At 44.5% G+C, this 16,418-nt stretch overlaps 1 protein-coding gene across 1 annotated transcript in view; it reads left to right on the plus strand.

Moving 5' to 3' along the window:
* Positions 1-3,409, plus strand: part of RTBDN (retbindin) — a 431,720-nt gene extending 428,311 nt beyond the window's left edge. Inside the window, exon 6 of the mRNA XM_044084748.1 lies at positions 2,368-3,409. Coding sequence (XP_043940683.1) covers positions 2,368-2,661 — 294 coding nt within the window. The 3' untranslated portion in view covers positions 2,662-3,409. The remainder of the gene's footprint in view (positions 1-2,367) is intronic.
* Positions 3,410-16,418: the final 13,009 nt, after the last annotated feature.

Raw genomic sequence — 16,418 nt, forward strand, 5'->3', positions numbered from 1 at the left:
ATGGCATCAACGGTGACACCTTTTGTCAAAAATTGTTTGTTGGGTGGGGCTGTAATGAACTTAGTTGGCCTGCGGGGAGTTGGTTCCACTGTGTCCGATGCTGACCACGCCCTTCAAGCCACTACTTCCATGAGCGGGTCGAAGGGTGGAGACACCCAGGAGGTGGAAGGGTGAGAACCAAACGCATCCAGGTATACCGACTCATCCTCGGAAGGGTTAAGGGCAGTCCAGTTCCCCCTCTGCTTAAGGATCTCTAGGATGTCTGAAAAAGAGACATCCTCAGAGGGGGATCTTGGGGACCCTTCCGAATCCTCCAAGTCGGTATCAGACGTGACTGACTCAGGGGAGTTGACATGTTTCCTCTTATATTTTCTCTTCTGAGGGGGCTCCTCTGAATGATCAGGGGAGCCCTCGGAAGAGGAAGATATGCCCAATAGGGTGACCTGGAGCGTCTGTTCTCCACGCTTGGGGTCAGGAGGGTGGACAGAGACCGATGCAGGCACCATAGGGGGAGGAGCAGACTCAGGAGTCAGCACGCTCCTCATGACCTCGAAGGCTCTACTATCAGGCAGAGCAGAGGGTCCCCGCTCCGAAGAGACGTGAACCCCTCCTGGCACCGAGAGGGACAGCTCCGAAGCCAATGTCGGGGCCGAGCTCACCTGCGCCGAAGCCCCGAGAGGGAAAACGGGGTCGGACAAGGGTCCGATGCCACATGCCCCCTCGGAGCCGATGAGGTAGTCCTGGCACCGAGATCCCTCCAAGGAAGGAACCAATGAAGAGATCGGAGCCAACGAAGGAGCCGAAAGATGTGATATTGGCTCCGATGTTAACAAGATTCGAGCCCCAACCAGCTCCGGCTACGAACACAAAAGGGGAGTCGGAGGAGGAACTGCTGAAGACACTGGGACAGCCACAGTCTGTTGAGAAGGGCTGGTTAACATTTTAGCCAGGGCCTGCAATTTAAGGAGTCTACTGACCACCCTCTCCAAGTCATGATCGGATAACCTGGAGGACCGAGAGGAGTGGGACCTATGGCTTCGTTCCAACTGAAGCAATGGTGACCTCGGAGCCGAACGAACCGATTCTAGGGAAGGGGACCTAGAACGTTTTCGGCCCAACGACGGTTCTGACACTAAAGTCGGAGCCAACTGAGGTCTAGGGATGTCGGCTCCAGCCAGAGCCAAAGAGGAGGCAGATGCTCCGCCCGGTGACGGCTCCAAACTGGGAGCCAATGGCTTGGCAGGCTTTGAGGATTTCCCAGACTGAGGCTTCGCCGGGGATCCCTCTGGCTTAAGTAAGCCTCTCAAAATAAGCTTGTTCCTACACCCCTGCAGGACTCTCAGGCTGAAGGCATGACAGACCGAGCAGGAGTCCTGCAGGTGTAGGGAACCCAAGCAATAAACACAAGAAGTGTGACCATCTGTCAGAGACATCTTCTGACAGCACGAGTCACACTTCTTGAAGCCTGAAACTTTAGTATCCTTGGACATACTGGCCCAGGGATACTAAAGAGATAAAAATTAAACTAGTGCTTAAACAAGGCACACAGAAACACTCACACATCCGCACTAGTTAAGCTAACAATAATAACCACAAAAAACTATCACACACACTTAATAACAACTATCCTTAATAAAAGTATACAAATACTACAAGGCTAAACACTACTCCTATAGGTACAACAAGGGTGGGGTTAGCCACTAATAGAGAGAAACAAGGGGGGGGGGGGTTAGAAACTCTCTAACAGAAAACGAGTTTCCTTAGTGGGACAAACTAGGGGATACACAGTTTAACTACACTACAAGGGAAAGACAATCTATATATATAAGAAAAATACAAGGTAAATATTAGCTAGTAATACAAAAAAAAGGATTACTACGACCTGAGCCAGTAAAAGCGCAACGTCGGAGCTGAAGCGGCAAACGAGATCTGGGTATCTAGTGCCAAGCATTGTGGGATAAGGGGAGGCCTCGAGCCAGTAAATAGCTCTCGAGCTTTAGTAGATGGCAGAGTCGAAGCCGAGGATCGGCTCCAAACCCAACCAGCAAGAATGAAGGCGAGATAGACAACTTAACATCTGATTTTGTGTTGGAAAAGGGGTTCTATGGTCTTTAGAATTTCCTGTGTTACTGGTTTTGATGAAAAAATATGCATTACGAAAAAGATATAAAAGCAACTGTATTAAAATAGAATCAGTGCTGGAAAAAATCACAGTCATAATTGAAAACAAATGTTTCAGTATGATATAGAATTTTTTAAAAGCTTGTGTGTGTTTTGTACTCTGCTGAATGCTTCTTCCTTTCATTTTCATACTGACAGTGTTATATGCAAATGCAATTGATTCTTTCTCATTGTTTCCCTCATCAGATGTATAGAGATGGGAAGGACCTCTGTGAAAACATCTGGGCAGATGCCTTTACTGTTGTGGATGGTCAATGTCCATGCTTCACCTTAACAGAATCTGATGCAGGTCTCTCCTGGACAGCCCTTAATGATGAAGGAGATAGCTCAGAAGATCCAGATACCACCAAAGACAACATCGTTGCAGCCTCAGGTCCCTGCCAAACAACCCCATCTCCACTGGTGACAAGGATTAAGAACAGCATTCGTAAACGCTCAGTCTTTATGGAAGACGTAGAGGGCAGCGGAAGTGGCTTTTAGAACAAAAACAAAAAATTACATTAAAAATTGCTGAGCCTCCATCCCTCCTTCCTTCCCTGTTACAGACACATTTGTTTGGAGTTCTTGTGAACTATGCAAACTCCCTTCAGTTTTTCCACACACCTCTCACTGGGGTTGGGTGGTCACAACAGTAGTGTGACACGGTTCTTGGGCTTTTCTCAGTAATGACATAAATCTTGCAGTGAGATAATCTAAAGTAAGGTGATTTTTTTAAATAGGTACGGGAAACATCATGTCATTGTAAACAAATCTTCAGCTGATATGGATTTAAAATTCACTTCATGATCTTGTTGAAGACCATAATTTTTGCAAGAGTAACATAGCAGTCCTGTGTATTCCTGTGATAATGAAATGTCATCCTTCATTCATGCTTGCTATATATACAGTTACATACATAGTAATTCAATAAAAGCCATGCTGTTTAGCCAGTATAGGGCTTCAAGTCTAATCATGGAAATATTTTATAATAATATGTACATTTGAGAATTGTATGTATGAAAGTGTACTGCATACTACTTGTACATGGAGCAAAAATACATCAATATAATATTTCTTCTTGGCTTTGGCAGGTCTTAATTTTTGTCTGTGGGGAGCAGATGGATTCCTAAATATCTTCTGTTGATACTTAACTAAAGCTGTTTCGATTACTTATCAGCCAAACTGGCATTAATACAGTATCAGCAGGAGCAATGAAGACCTAGAGGTGCACACACCTGAGCCCCCCCCCAAAGAAAAAGCACAATGCTGCTCAAATTATAACACATTTGTGAACAAATACCTTACAGTCTCTTCTCACTCACACCCTTACTTTTATCAGTTTCTCTCTCAATATACCACAAGCCTGTTTTTCTCTCACTTCATATTGCAATTCCTGTTTGCATTGTAGTAACTTACCTTTAATTTCTCTATAAACTAGCTAAATCTTATCTTACTTTTAAATCATTGTCATATAACTTGTATCTGTTCTTAACCAATATTTTCATATTACGGTCTTATTTGATATAATTATATTTGTTTTTGTATTATTTTTAAAAACTGTAAAAGTATTGTTCTTAACATGTTTTGTAATATTCTGAAGCTTTTTTTTTTTCCCTGGGCCTCCAGTGAAAATGGGCTCCTACACAGTTGGACTTTCCTGGTAACCAAATGTCACTAAATAATAAATACAAATAACTTTCTGAACACTATTCTAATGGACTAGAGCATACAGACAACTGTTAGAAGGGCTATTTTAAATCTCCCGCCCCTAAAGAAAAAGCTCTTTCCTGTCTTAGTCCATGTCAGAGTATTTTGTTTCAAGGAAACAGTTTGGGGTTTGCTTAATAATATTCTTTTTCAGACTGACCCAAAAGCATAATAAATCCTCAAACTGTACTCTTTTTTTTTTTTTTTTTTCTTGTTAGAAGTTTGTACATTGTATATTAGAGCATTAAAATGCTCGCCAAGGGCATCAAATACATACCCTTGAGCATGTCTGTTAACTCTGCAGTACAAAAAAAAGACTTCAGATCAAACTGGCATACATAAACACACAACTACATTTGAGTTGCATTTCTTGAAACACAAGAAAGTAATCTCTGCCAAGCTGAATTTATTTTATTGCTGTCCTTTTCTTTTGTTTACAAACAGAATTTTATAAAAGGAGAATTTAGATACACACAGCAAAAGTGACCAGATGGGACATGTTCCTTGAATAAAATAGGAACTTTAATATATAAACCTCCGACCCACATGTTTTAATTGGTTACAAATTATTAACAGTTCATTGCCTTCTTCAGTGCTGAAGAAATCCTGTGTTTCATGACAGTACTGCCCTAATAAACACGGTTAGCCTTGTGTGCTCTGCATATCTATTCCGTTGTTATAGGAAAACATTCATATCAGGTGACCCAGTCATTCACTGTTCCCATCAGACTGCTATATGGTGTCAGTGGTGATATCAAACTCTGACCACAAAGTGAATGATTCAACCAAAAAATAAATGACGATAACTACAGGGGTGGGGACACTCCACAGCAACACTTTCTGATATGCAGTTTAAATTCTGCAGTCAGCACACCCACAGGCATGTAGTCTTCTGAATTCCTGATCTTAGATATACAACAGCACACTTGTAGTGTTTCCTGCCTCGTTCTTTCAGTCATTTAGCAAAAATATCAGTAAACAAGAGAACATAAAACAGCATTTATTAACTTTATTCTTTAAAACACACAATATATGACAGTAACTATATAATAATAGATTATTGGTATAGAGTAATATTACACTGTATAATCAACATATAACACACGTCTGTTCTGTGCACTGCAACAGTTACCCATACATTCCTCTTTCATTCATCACCTCATGTAAACATCAAAACTAACTGCTTTACTGAATCTAGTCTAGTTTCTGTACTTATATTTTTAAAAGACATATTTATATATGTTAATGTAATGTAAGGGCAGGACATGTACCCTTTTTTATTTGATGACATCTTTGTACAGTCTCATCCACTGGTATGTAGAGGAAGAGGAGTTTGTCTCGGGGGGGGGGTAGTACAGTAAGGATGCTTGTCATATAAAGAAGCCCCTGTGTGACATTCATGCAGTGTGCACAAAGCAGACAGAGTCAGTGTGGCACCCCACAAGCTGCTGTTCCACTGCCATTCCACTTCCAATTCTATCTGAAGGCCACCACTTAAGTGACCCCAACATATACCCTCCTTACAATATGAGAGAGCAGGCTCCTAACTGCTTAGTATCATACTTAGCTCCAGTGTTCAGTGCCATGGTCTGGCACATCTCCCCTATGCCTGTGAGAAGGAAAGATGGCCTAACAACAAATTTCTCTGCATTACAGAAATCAGCTAGCTGTGCATCAAATTGTCCATGACATCTGAAGGAAGTGGCTAGCAATGCCTGCAAGGAATCTCTCCACCCCCCAAACAGCAGTACCCTATTCTCCCACAGGGTAATAAATGTTTTGTGTACCAAGCCATGTAAACCTAGTTGCAGTACCTGATCAAATGTCATCAGCTCTCAGTGCAGTCTTGTGCGTAAGTCTTTGTCTTCTGTGGAATTTCTAATAAAGATTACATAACTTAAACCAACCTGTGTCTGCATTTGTCTAGCTTTATACAGTCCTGCCTATGCTGCTGCAAAATGATCAATAAAGCAACACATTCTCCACATTTCAAGGCAGCAGGTCCTATACAGAATATGTAAAAGATGTCAGCATACCTCAGGGCAGTCCAAAAAGTACATTAAATATCTGTAAACACCACTAAATACATCTCTCTCACTGAGCTTTATAATTTTAAAATAAGGAATCAGATACAGGCTTGTTAATACCAGCATGCTGTTTGCATGTAGTGTACAATTTCTAGTTATTACTGTCTACTCTAGTTTTAGACTTTGGTTTGTAACACACTACTGTTTGCCGAGCGTTTGTTTCCTGTTTAAGTAATGTAAATCAGTCATGGCTAAAAAAAGCTACTTAGTCCAGTCCATTTTCCTACACTGCAAATAAGCATCCACAAGCATAAATATACTATTTTCCAGCCATTTTCACTAACCAGACCAACAAAAGGAGCATTAGCTAACTGGTCTTGTATAATTAACACAACCTAGTTGCTTCCTCTGAGTCTGGCAGTAAAGCACACGAGGTTACCTAAAGAACCTACCAATGTCAGGAACACAGAAAAAGTTACACATGCAGAGTTAGCCATTATTGTTATATTAGCTAATGAAATAATTACACTTTATTAACCTACCTTTTTATGGTCATGCCTTACAGTTGTTAGGTCTCACTCACTCTCACACAAATGCACAGTTCATTCATACATATGCCTTACATCCATACCAGTTCCTCTGCAGTACCTACACAGGTAGGCACAGCACAATTGCTTGCCAGAAGAGAAGAGGGTGCTTTGGACAGGTCATGCCTTTGATTCTGGTATTCCACCATGTAGTATAATGCCATGGTGCATCATCGTAGGGGTACAGACACCATCATCAGATTAGACATGTTTATTCAGCAGTGTATGCTCGTATATATAATGAAGCCAAATTTGTGCCTATCTGGCAAGGTGCTACATTCCAGATGTCTTTAAATTCTGGATCTCACCTTCCTGTGGTCCCACTTTCCATTTTTGGTGTTCACTGTACTTTCACAGTCTGGCTCCAATGCATACCCTCACCTCTGGTCATACAGCTGACAGAAGCACACACAGCATGCAAACTAGACTCTTTAGAAAGGGGGGATAGCCAGGCTGGTTTCATTTTTAGGTTACTGTGATTCTGAAATAAAACTATGTAACTTATCCAGTATATATTGTTGTATATGGTATGTTATTGAGGAAATATTTCTGAAGTCAGATATTCTCCAAATGAGTACTGTACAGCATTTGGCTCTCTGTGAACAAAGTGGGACTTGTATCAAATCTGCTGGTCCATACTGAACTTGGCAGCCCTGGTTTTAGGGTGACATTGCCCTTTCTTGTGCATTAGGAACCTTATGCATTATGGTCTGTCAGTAAAGCAGAAAGCAAAACTCATTCTAGGCAAAATTTACTAAAAATGCCATTAGTAATAGTACCTCTAACAGCACACTGGCTGCAATGCCAGATCAGGCCACAGAAGGCCCACTGAAGAATGGGGCCTCCATTAGTAATAGTACTGCTAACAGCACCCCAGATGCAGCGCCAGATCAGGCTACAGAAGGCCCACTGTAAAATGGGGGACTCCATTAGTAATAGTACCTCTAACAGCACCCTGAGTCCAGTGTCAGATCAGGCCACAGAACAACCACTGTAAAATGGGGGCTCCATTAGTAATAGTACCTCTAACAGCACCCTGAATAAAGTGCCAGATCAGGGCACAGATAGACCACTGTAGAATGGGGGCTCCATTAGTAACAGTACTGCTAACAGCACCCTGAGTGCAGTGCCACATCAGGCCACTGTAAAATGGGGGCTCCATTAGTAATAATACCTCTAACAGCATCCTGAGTGAAGTGCCAGATCAGGCCACAGAAGGGCCACTGTAGAATGGGAGCCACATTAGTAATAGTACAACTAATAGCACCCTGAGTGCAGTGCCAGATCAGGCCACTGAAGGGGGTCTTACGTCCCCAAGCACATACACTCTTCTTTGCCTGTGAGGAATTATTTCTCCAATAGTAGTAGCTGTAGCTTTAGTCAGGAAAAGTTTATGCATGCAGAAAGCTACACAAAACAGGACACTCATTAGGCACCTTAGGAATACCACGGACAACAACTAATGCAGAAAAATATTTCACTAATTGTGACTAGAAAACTGGATAATGGTAAGGCATGTAAGGCTAGTGATCCTGCCATGGGAGCACCTTCATTATTATGTATACCATCCTTGTGTTACTAGCCCAGCTTGAGAAACACTTCAGTATATGTACCCACAAAACCTATGAAGATTAACCTTTTTTGGGAGGGAGAGAAGTACACAAAATCACCTACAGCTGTATAGATAGGTTTACTACACCTGAAAGACAGAAATGTCAGTTTAGTTCAGGGTTAAGGCCATGAGCTGGTAACATGCTTCATCCTGTAGTAATCATTGTTTTGATTTCCATCATTATCACTTGCAAGGTGTGTGATTGTGAACGAGTTATTGAATGAGACAGTGCTCCTTGTTGGCCCCCTGAAAAATAACAGTAGTCTTACCCAGTTAAATATATATATATATATATATATATATATATATATATATATATATATATATATTATACAGTTACAAACTGGTCAGGTTTTGCTTAGGCTGATGTGCTCTGTCAACAAGACAAATGGTTGACAGGTGTGCGAGATCGACCATCCCCTGGGTTGGGGAATATGGCCCTTTCCCAATGATTGTGGAAACTTGGAGTCAGTATATATAATTAGAAGGGGTGTAAAAAAAGACGTTATGTTCTTACCATAACGTTTCATGTGGAGTGTTCATCTTGCCTTTGTTCTTACACATGGGTGCCGGAGCCGATCTTCGGCTTCGAGTCGGCCGCTTAGCAAAGCTCTGCATCCAGAAGAAGCTCGAGACCAACCTACCTCCCACAATTCCCTCTGCCTTTACCTCAGATCTAGTTTGCAAAACAACACCAGATCCAGCAACAACAATGTAAACATCCAAGAATACATACATATACACAAGTAGCGTAAGTAACTCAAGCCAGTAGTACCACAAAGAGAATACTAGTGGGAGACAAACAGACCAGACTTCTAAACTGGACGTTCTTCCTGACCTGAGGGTGGGAGGGTGGGGATGTAAGAACAAAGGCGAGATGAACACTCCACATGGAACGTTATGGTAAGAACATAACCTCTTTATGTGAGAGTGTTCAATCTCGCCATTTGTTCTTACACATGGGTAGCGTCCCTAGCTCCATGGCCCTGAGAGACTCACGGGAGAACATTCCAGAGTACAGTGGAACCAAAAGTTGCTCTGTCCCTGGAAATCCTATCCACTTTATAATGAGTGATGAATGTATGTGGTTTAGACCAAGTGGCAGCCGCACAAATAGTGTCCAAAGGCAGGCGAGCCTCATGAGCCAAAGATGTAGAAACTGATCTAGTAGAATGTCCTTTTGGTTTTGTGGGCAAACTGTGACTAGAAGCAGCATAAACGAAGGTAATACAATCAGTTAGCCATTTGGAGAGAGTACGCTTAGTGACTGCCATGCCCTTTTTGTTGTCCGCAAAGGCTATAAAGAGTTGGTCTGCTTTCCTATGGTCTTTAGTTCTATCTAGGTAGAATCTGAGTTGTCTATGAACATCCAACTTGTGCAACATATATTCCAGCTTAATGGAATGATTTTTGAAAAATGTGGGAAGCTCAATGGATTGATTAATGTTGTTAACTGAACAAACCTTAGGGAGGAAAGAAGGGTTGGTGCGTAAAGATACCCTGTCCGGGTGAAAAATTAAATATGGCTGTTTAATGGAGAGAGCTTGAAGTTCTGATACTCTTCTGGCCGAAGTGATAGCTACTAGGAAGAGAGTTTTCCAGGACAAGAACAGGAAGAAGCTGGTTCAAAGGGTGGTAATATTAGCTGGGATAAAAGGAGGTTTAGATTCCAAGGAGCCACAGGAAACCTAACCGGTGGTCTAAGATGAAAGGAGCCTTTCAGAAAGGCTTTACAAAGCCTATGAGCCATAATGGGCGCTCCATTCTCTCCTACCTGAAAGTTAGAAATAGCAGCCAACTGAACCCTCAAGGTGGCAGTAGAGGCTCCTTGGTGAAACAGCATGGATAGGAACTCTAAAACCTTGTTTAGCGGGGCTATTAAGGGATCTAAATGCTGCGCAGTTGCCCAGTAGACAAAACGTTTCCACTTACTGGGGTAAATTTTTGTAGTGGAAGCCTTATGAGAGGCTACTAGAATGTCTTGAACCGCCGAAGTGAGAAGATCAGACCTGGCTAAGAAGGGAAGCGGAGCAGCCAAGCTGCTAATCTGAGGGACAGGAGCGATGGGTGGGGAGCTCCTGAGAATGAGTCAGTAGGTCTGGCACCGGGTCCAGAATCCAGGGCTCCCGAATTTGGTGTGCTTGAAGAAAGGGAAACCAAATCTGACGAGGCCAGAATGGGGCAATGAGAATTACAGTCCTTTCTAGGTCCTTGGCTTTCTGGAGAAATCTCGGTATCAGAGGTATTGGGAGAAAAGTGTACAGGAGACCCGGGGGCCAATCGTGAATCAGAGCATCCCTGGGGACATCCCCTGGAGGGGGTAACAGGGCAAAGTAGCTTCTGCATTTGGCGTTCATTGGAGATGCAAACAGATCGCAGCAAGGCTGGCCCCACTTGTGGAATATCATCTCCGCTATTGTCTGGTTGAGGGACCACTCGTGAGGTAACAGGATGGCTCTGCTCAACCTGTCCGCTATAACATTGGATAACCCCGGGATGTGCGTTGCTATCAGAAAGCGACCCGTGGACTCTGCCCATTGCCAAATTCTCATGGCCTCTCTGCACAACTGATAAGACTTAGTTCCTCCTTGTTTGTTTATGTACCAAACTACAGACATGTTGTCTGTTTGAACTGCAATGGTCCCTAGAGGTAGAAGGGGGGAAAAGTGTTGCAATGCTAGAAACACTGCCCTCATCTCCAGGACATTGATGTGCAGGTTGTACTCTAAATTGGTCCATTCGCCTTGGACTGTCTGTCTCTGAAAGATGCCCCCCCACCCTATCAGGGAAGCGTCCGTGGTCACCGTGGCTGTTGGTGTGGGTAACACAAATGGTCTGCCGTTGATGAGATTGCGATTCTGTAACCACCAAGACAGATGTGCTTTGCAGGTGTTTGTAATGTGAATTTCGTGTGTTAGCGGTAACTGTTGGAACGACCATTGTGCGAACAGCAGCCATTGGAGAACTCTCATGTGTAGTCTTCCCATGGGAACTGCAATGAGGGAAGCTGACATGAGTCCCAAGACTTTCAGAACTAGTTTGGCTGGGGATTTCTTGGACAACAGAAGGAGAGATATGTGTTTTTGTAGGGAAGCTATTCTTGCGGGGGGGGAGTCTTAGAAGCAAGGAACGGGTATCCAAATCTGCCCCTATAAATGAAATATGCTGTGATGGCTGTAAGGCAGATTTTTCGAAATTTATCGAAATCCCTAGGTGAACACAAAGGCTGAGTGTGTAGTCCCTTGCCTGTGTCAATCGATGCTCGGTGGTGGCAGTAAGGAGCCAGTCGTCCAGATACGGAAACACCCAGAATCCTAGGCGTCTCAAGTGAGACGCTACCACTGCCATGCATTTGGTGAAAACCCTGGGGGCTGAGGTTAGACCAAAGGGCAGGGCCCGAAACTGAAAGTGGCTGGCTCCCAGCCGGAAGCGCAGGTGATCCCTGGACGCTCTGGCCATTTTGATGTGGTAGTATGCATCCTTGAGATCTATTGAGCACATCCAGTCGTCCTTCTGTAAAAACGGAAGGATCGATTGAAGCGTGACCATCCGGAACTTTTCTTTCTTCACATAGGTATTGAGATTGCTGAGGTCCAGAATTGGCCTCCAGTCCCCTGTCTTTTTTGGAACCAAAAAGAACCTTGAGTAAGTTCCGGATCCTCTTTGGTCCACCGGGACTGGTTGGATGACTCTCTTTTCTAGCAGCTTTGAAATTTCTATAGCTGCAGGTTGTCGCAGATGGGGCGGTACATCTGGGAATCTTTTCTGTGGTAACGGGGGGAATAGAAATGGGATTTTGTAACCTCTGGTAATAATGCTTTTTACCCATTTGTCTGAAGTAAGGTTTTGCCAGGCCTGAGGGTATAAAGCTAAGCGACTCCCGACTGCCTCCAGAGCAGGACAGTCGGGCCTCCTTTCAGGAGTGCTGGAAAGGCTTCCCAGGGATAGTATCCCTGTCGCCTTGGTTCTGCGGACCCCCTCTGCCGCCAGGGTGACGTCTTCCACTTCTGCCCCCCCTCTGCCTCTGGAGGGGGCATCACCCTGTGTGCTTGGGAAAGAACCCTGGGGTTTACGAAACCACATTTTCCCACCTCGTTGCCCTTTGAGGTACGGTCTGGATGGGGTGGAAAAACGGACTCCGACAGCAGATAGAGTCTTTCCCTCTTGCTCACATCGGGTCAGGGTCTCCTTTACTTTGGGACCAAAGAGAGTGGCACCATCAAAGTGGGCGTTAGTAAAGGAAGACTTGAAGGCTTCCGCAAAGGAGCACAGGAGCATCCAGGATTGTCTACGAAGAGCAATCGCTGAAGCCGCAGCCCTACTTTAGCCTTCGGCTGCATACGAGATGAGCCTCATGGACGAGTTTACAATAGATGTAAGGGTATTGAGCTGTGCTGTAACCTTATCCGAGACAGCAGCATCTGTAGTACCCTGGAGGGTATCTCCCAACTCTTTGACTACATCCCTCTGTAATCGTGTGAAATGTGTCAAATAGTTCAGCGATCGCATGGAAAAAGTCGCTGAACTGAAAATGCGCTTCCCATATCTGTCCATGGTCCTAGAATCTCTGTTAGGAGGATGGACAGACGAGGAAGATTCGGACATCTCCTTTTTCGTGGCAGCTGCCACCACCATAGCATCCACTGGAATTCCCTTAGTGAGGTATGCCTTATCCTGAGGGGCCGTTATATATTTATTAGGCTTTCTGGGAACTGGCTCCACTGTGTCAGGTGTCTCCCATGCCCTTCGAGCAATTAACTCCATTAACTCGTCGAAGGGCGGGAAGAAGGGCGAGCACCGAATGCCTTCAGCAAAACTGACTCATCCTCAGAAGGGGGTAGGGCTTGCCAATCACCTCTCTGTTTCAGGATCTCCAGGATGTCAGAAAAGGAGACATCCTCCGAGGGTGATTTTGGGGACCCTTCCGACTCATCTAAGTCAGTGTCTGATGTCAAGGACTCTTGTGGAGAATCCAAGTGCCTCCTCTTGCACATTCTTTTCCTCGGGACGTTATCGGGGGGGGGCATCCGATGAAGCCTCCGAGGAAGAAGGGGCTCCCTCTGGGGGAGGCTGAGACACTGGTGCTCGACGCTTTTGAGTAGTTGTAGGTGCAGAAGAGGATAACGGGCCTTTATGGGAGGGAGAGGATGCTTCTGCTGATGTAGTTGTCTGGGAAGACAATACCTTCCTCATAAGGTCGAAGGCCCCTGGACCCCGAGCCGAGGAATCCCCCGGTTCCGAAAAATGCGGAGGTATCTCCGACATGGAAGCCAAGGGCACCGACCCAGAGGACAGAGCCGAGGCGATCCATGCCGAGGTGCCGAGAGGGAGAGTCAGCACCGAAACATCAGTTCGACTCTCGGTCCCGGAACCAAGGATAGATCGACAGCTCTGTGAGTCCGGCAATGGTTCCGACGGAGTTGAGGTCAAAGGTGCCGACCGAGAAAGAGACAGTTCCGGCACCAAGGGCTCCATTATCAGCAGATCAGCGTCTCCCGGCTCCGAGGGCTGAGAAGGCCTCGGAGGAGGACCAGATGGAGACAAGGGAAGGCCTTCGATTCTCGACACTAACTGAGAGGAGACTGCAATGAGTTTGGACAGGGCCATGTTCTCCATCAGCTTCTGCACCACACAATCTACGTCAGTGTCAGAGAGAGGCCTGGAAGATCGCGTCGAAGGAATCGAGGATGGTGCTGACCTCAAAAGAGCAGGAGGTGGAAGTTCCGTCACCGGTTCCAAGACCCAAGGCTCGGTGACAGACAATAGCTCAACACTCGGCCCCGAAGTCTGTGGAACCGGTGAACGAACTTTAAAGGAAGAACTTGGAGCCGATGACCTGGGCTCCGAAGTCCTCGATTCCTTCAAGGATTTAGAAGTCTGGTCTGACTTGTCTAAAGCCTCTTGGAAGGCAGGCTTCAAAAGACCTCTGTCCATAAGCTTCCTGCGCCTATCTGCCATGACCCTTCCACTAAAGGAATGACATATGGAACAGTCCTCCTGAAGATGGAGAGGGCCAAGACAGTAGACACAGGAGCTATGGTTGTCGGTGACAGACATTTTCTGTCCGCACTGACATCTTTTAAAACCTGATTTAATCTTCTCTGACATAATAAGTATTGAAGATTGTCAAGAAACAGTCAAAAGTGAAAAATCACAGCAGTAATATCAAGTAGTAGTAATATTAAGTAGTCCAATCTGAGATTTAGCAGGTGGGGTAGGCCTTAGGTAACCTAAACTAATATATAAATGTAAAAATACACTATATATAAAGTCGAGGGGAAGACCAGACCATACACACACACACACACACACACACACACACACACACACACACACACACACTAAATAAGTCTATAATCCTAGGAATTTTAAAGAAAATTCTCTTAGAAAAAGTTTAGCTTATCTGTTCCAGTTGGCTCAGAGCTCTTCAGAACGATGCGATCGGTTGCAGCGGCAAACTAGATCTGAGGTAAAGGCAGAGGGAATTGTGGGAGGTAGGTTGGTCTCGAGCTTCTTCTGGATGCAGAGCTTTGCTAAGCGGCCGACTCGGAGCTGAGGATCGGCTCCGACACCCATGTGTAAGAACAAATGGCGAGATTGAACACTCTCACATCAGTATTTTACTATTTGCATGCTCCAAGGTCATGCTCACTCTTTCCTGCCTCAGCAGTTTTTTTTTTTTTTTTTTTACAGTATATAGCCTTCCCTAGCACAGGAGTATTAACCTCTTACCTCCTCTAGTTGATCACTTTTTCCTACTTTGGCAGTGTATTACAGTCAAGATAGTATAAACCTCATCTAGACACTCACTAAATCCTACTTCAGCAGTCTTTTGACTTCCTGTCACCAGCATCACTTCTGTAGACCTTGGTGCTTGGCCAGGAGATAGTAATTTTCACAATTTACAGTTGTGTGAAGCTAGAGATTAAGGGAATACCCACTCACTTAACTTAATGCAAAACCACATGATAACATGTTAGAGAAATACCTGAAAGCTGTGACATTAGAACAGTGCCCTTTCCATGTACAATGGTTTTACAATTTCTTCGAAGCAGTTAAAAGTACACTCTTCTGATTTCCTCTAGGTATTATCTGTTCATGAAAACCAGAATGTAGCCTTGTGAGATACTCAGGTCATGTCAAAGACCTACCTTTGTGGGTCAAAGAAAAGGCTCATCTTCTCCAACACACTAAATCTGGCATTTTTCGGGGATGTGATCAACCAATTGCATTGCATACAATGACATCAGTCAAACAGTACCTGACCATGCCTAGTCCCTAAGCCAGCCGTTTCTTATCTGTTCATGAAATTAGAATCTTGACCATGGTGCCCATTAGCAAAATTTCTATATGTCTGATGCCCAAAAGCAAACTGTCCATGTGGCCCCTAAAAACCCACCCAAGCCTCACAATAGCAAGGTTTTCATTGCCTGGGAGACAAATGCTGCATAAAACACTCCCAAAAGTGTCAATAATTGAGTCCATCAGTGCAGAGATGTCAAAGGCAAAGGTAGTTATCAAAGCATTATCAAAAGGAGTGAAAACTGGAGGGCAGTAGTAAATCCATTTCAAAAATGTCTCTCCAGACACCCTAAGTGTTGAAATTATCCTCATCTAGTGAGGACTTTACTGTGTGTTCAACATCTGCTTTATCAGGTAGTGAGAACCCATCCTGGGGTTGTGTATCCTGGAGTATAGACATGATCCATCTCCTGGTTAATGAGTTGGAGTTTACTGCCTACTAGCCTAATCCTGGGGACTGTTCACTTGAGTTACTCAGCCCCCCCAGATTTTGGGTGCATGAAATTGATAACTCACTCCTAACATCTTCTGTGGGCCCAGCAGGATACATTGGGTCTTACCTTGCCAAAGCTTGTCAGTCAGGGCTTGGCCTTTAAACAAATGCTTCATGTCTGGTAGGAATTTAAATTGTGGGTGTGGGAATGCACCTTTTGGGAACACCGACTGGTGCCAGAACCCAGCCTAGCACAAGCCTCTCATTCCCTTTCTACCTCAGACAGGCACTCCTGATGGCCTGATCCCAATCACCTGACCTCTAGTGCATATCTACCACACACCTGATCCTGGGTGACACCACGCATAAGCATGTTCTTAGAGATAATTCTAGGGAAAAGAGATTCCCTCCCATCCACGATACTGCAAGAAGTCTGAGGACCAAAGACCATTATTTCTGAGATGGATAAAGGCAATGTCTCTGCCCCACTCAACCTTTTTAGCTACAGGAGGAGAAGCTGTGAGTCAACTGGTCATGAAAGATGCTATTTATGCAGCATGGAAGCCCTCAGACACTCTCTCTCTCTCTCT

This window comes from Protopterus annectens, chromosome 9.part0 (genome assembly GCF_019279795.1).
Source record: "Protopterus annectens isolate FY-2018-M chromosome 9.part0, PAN1.0, whole genome shotgun sequence".
Taxonomy (NCBI): Eukaryota; Metazoa; Chordata; order Ceratodontiformes; family Protopteridae; genus Protopterus; species Protopterus annectens.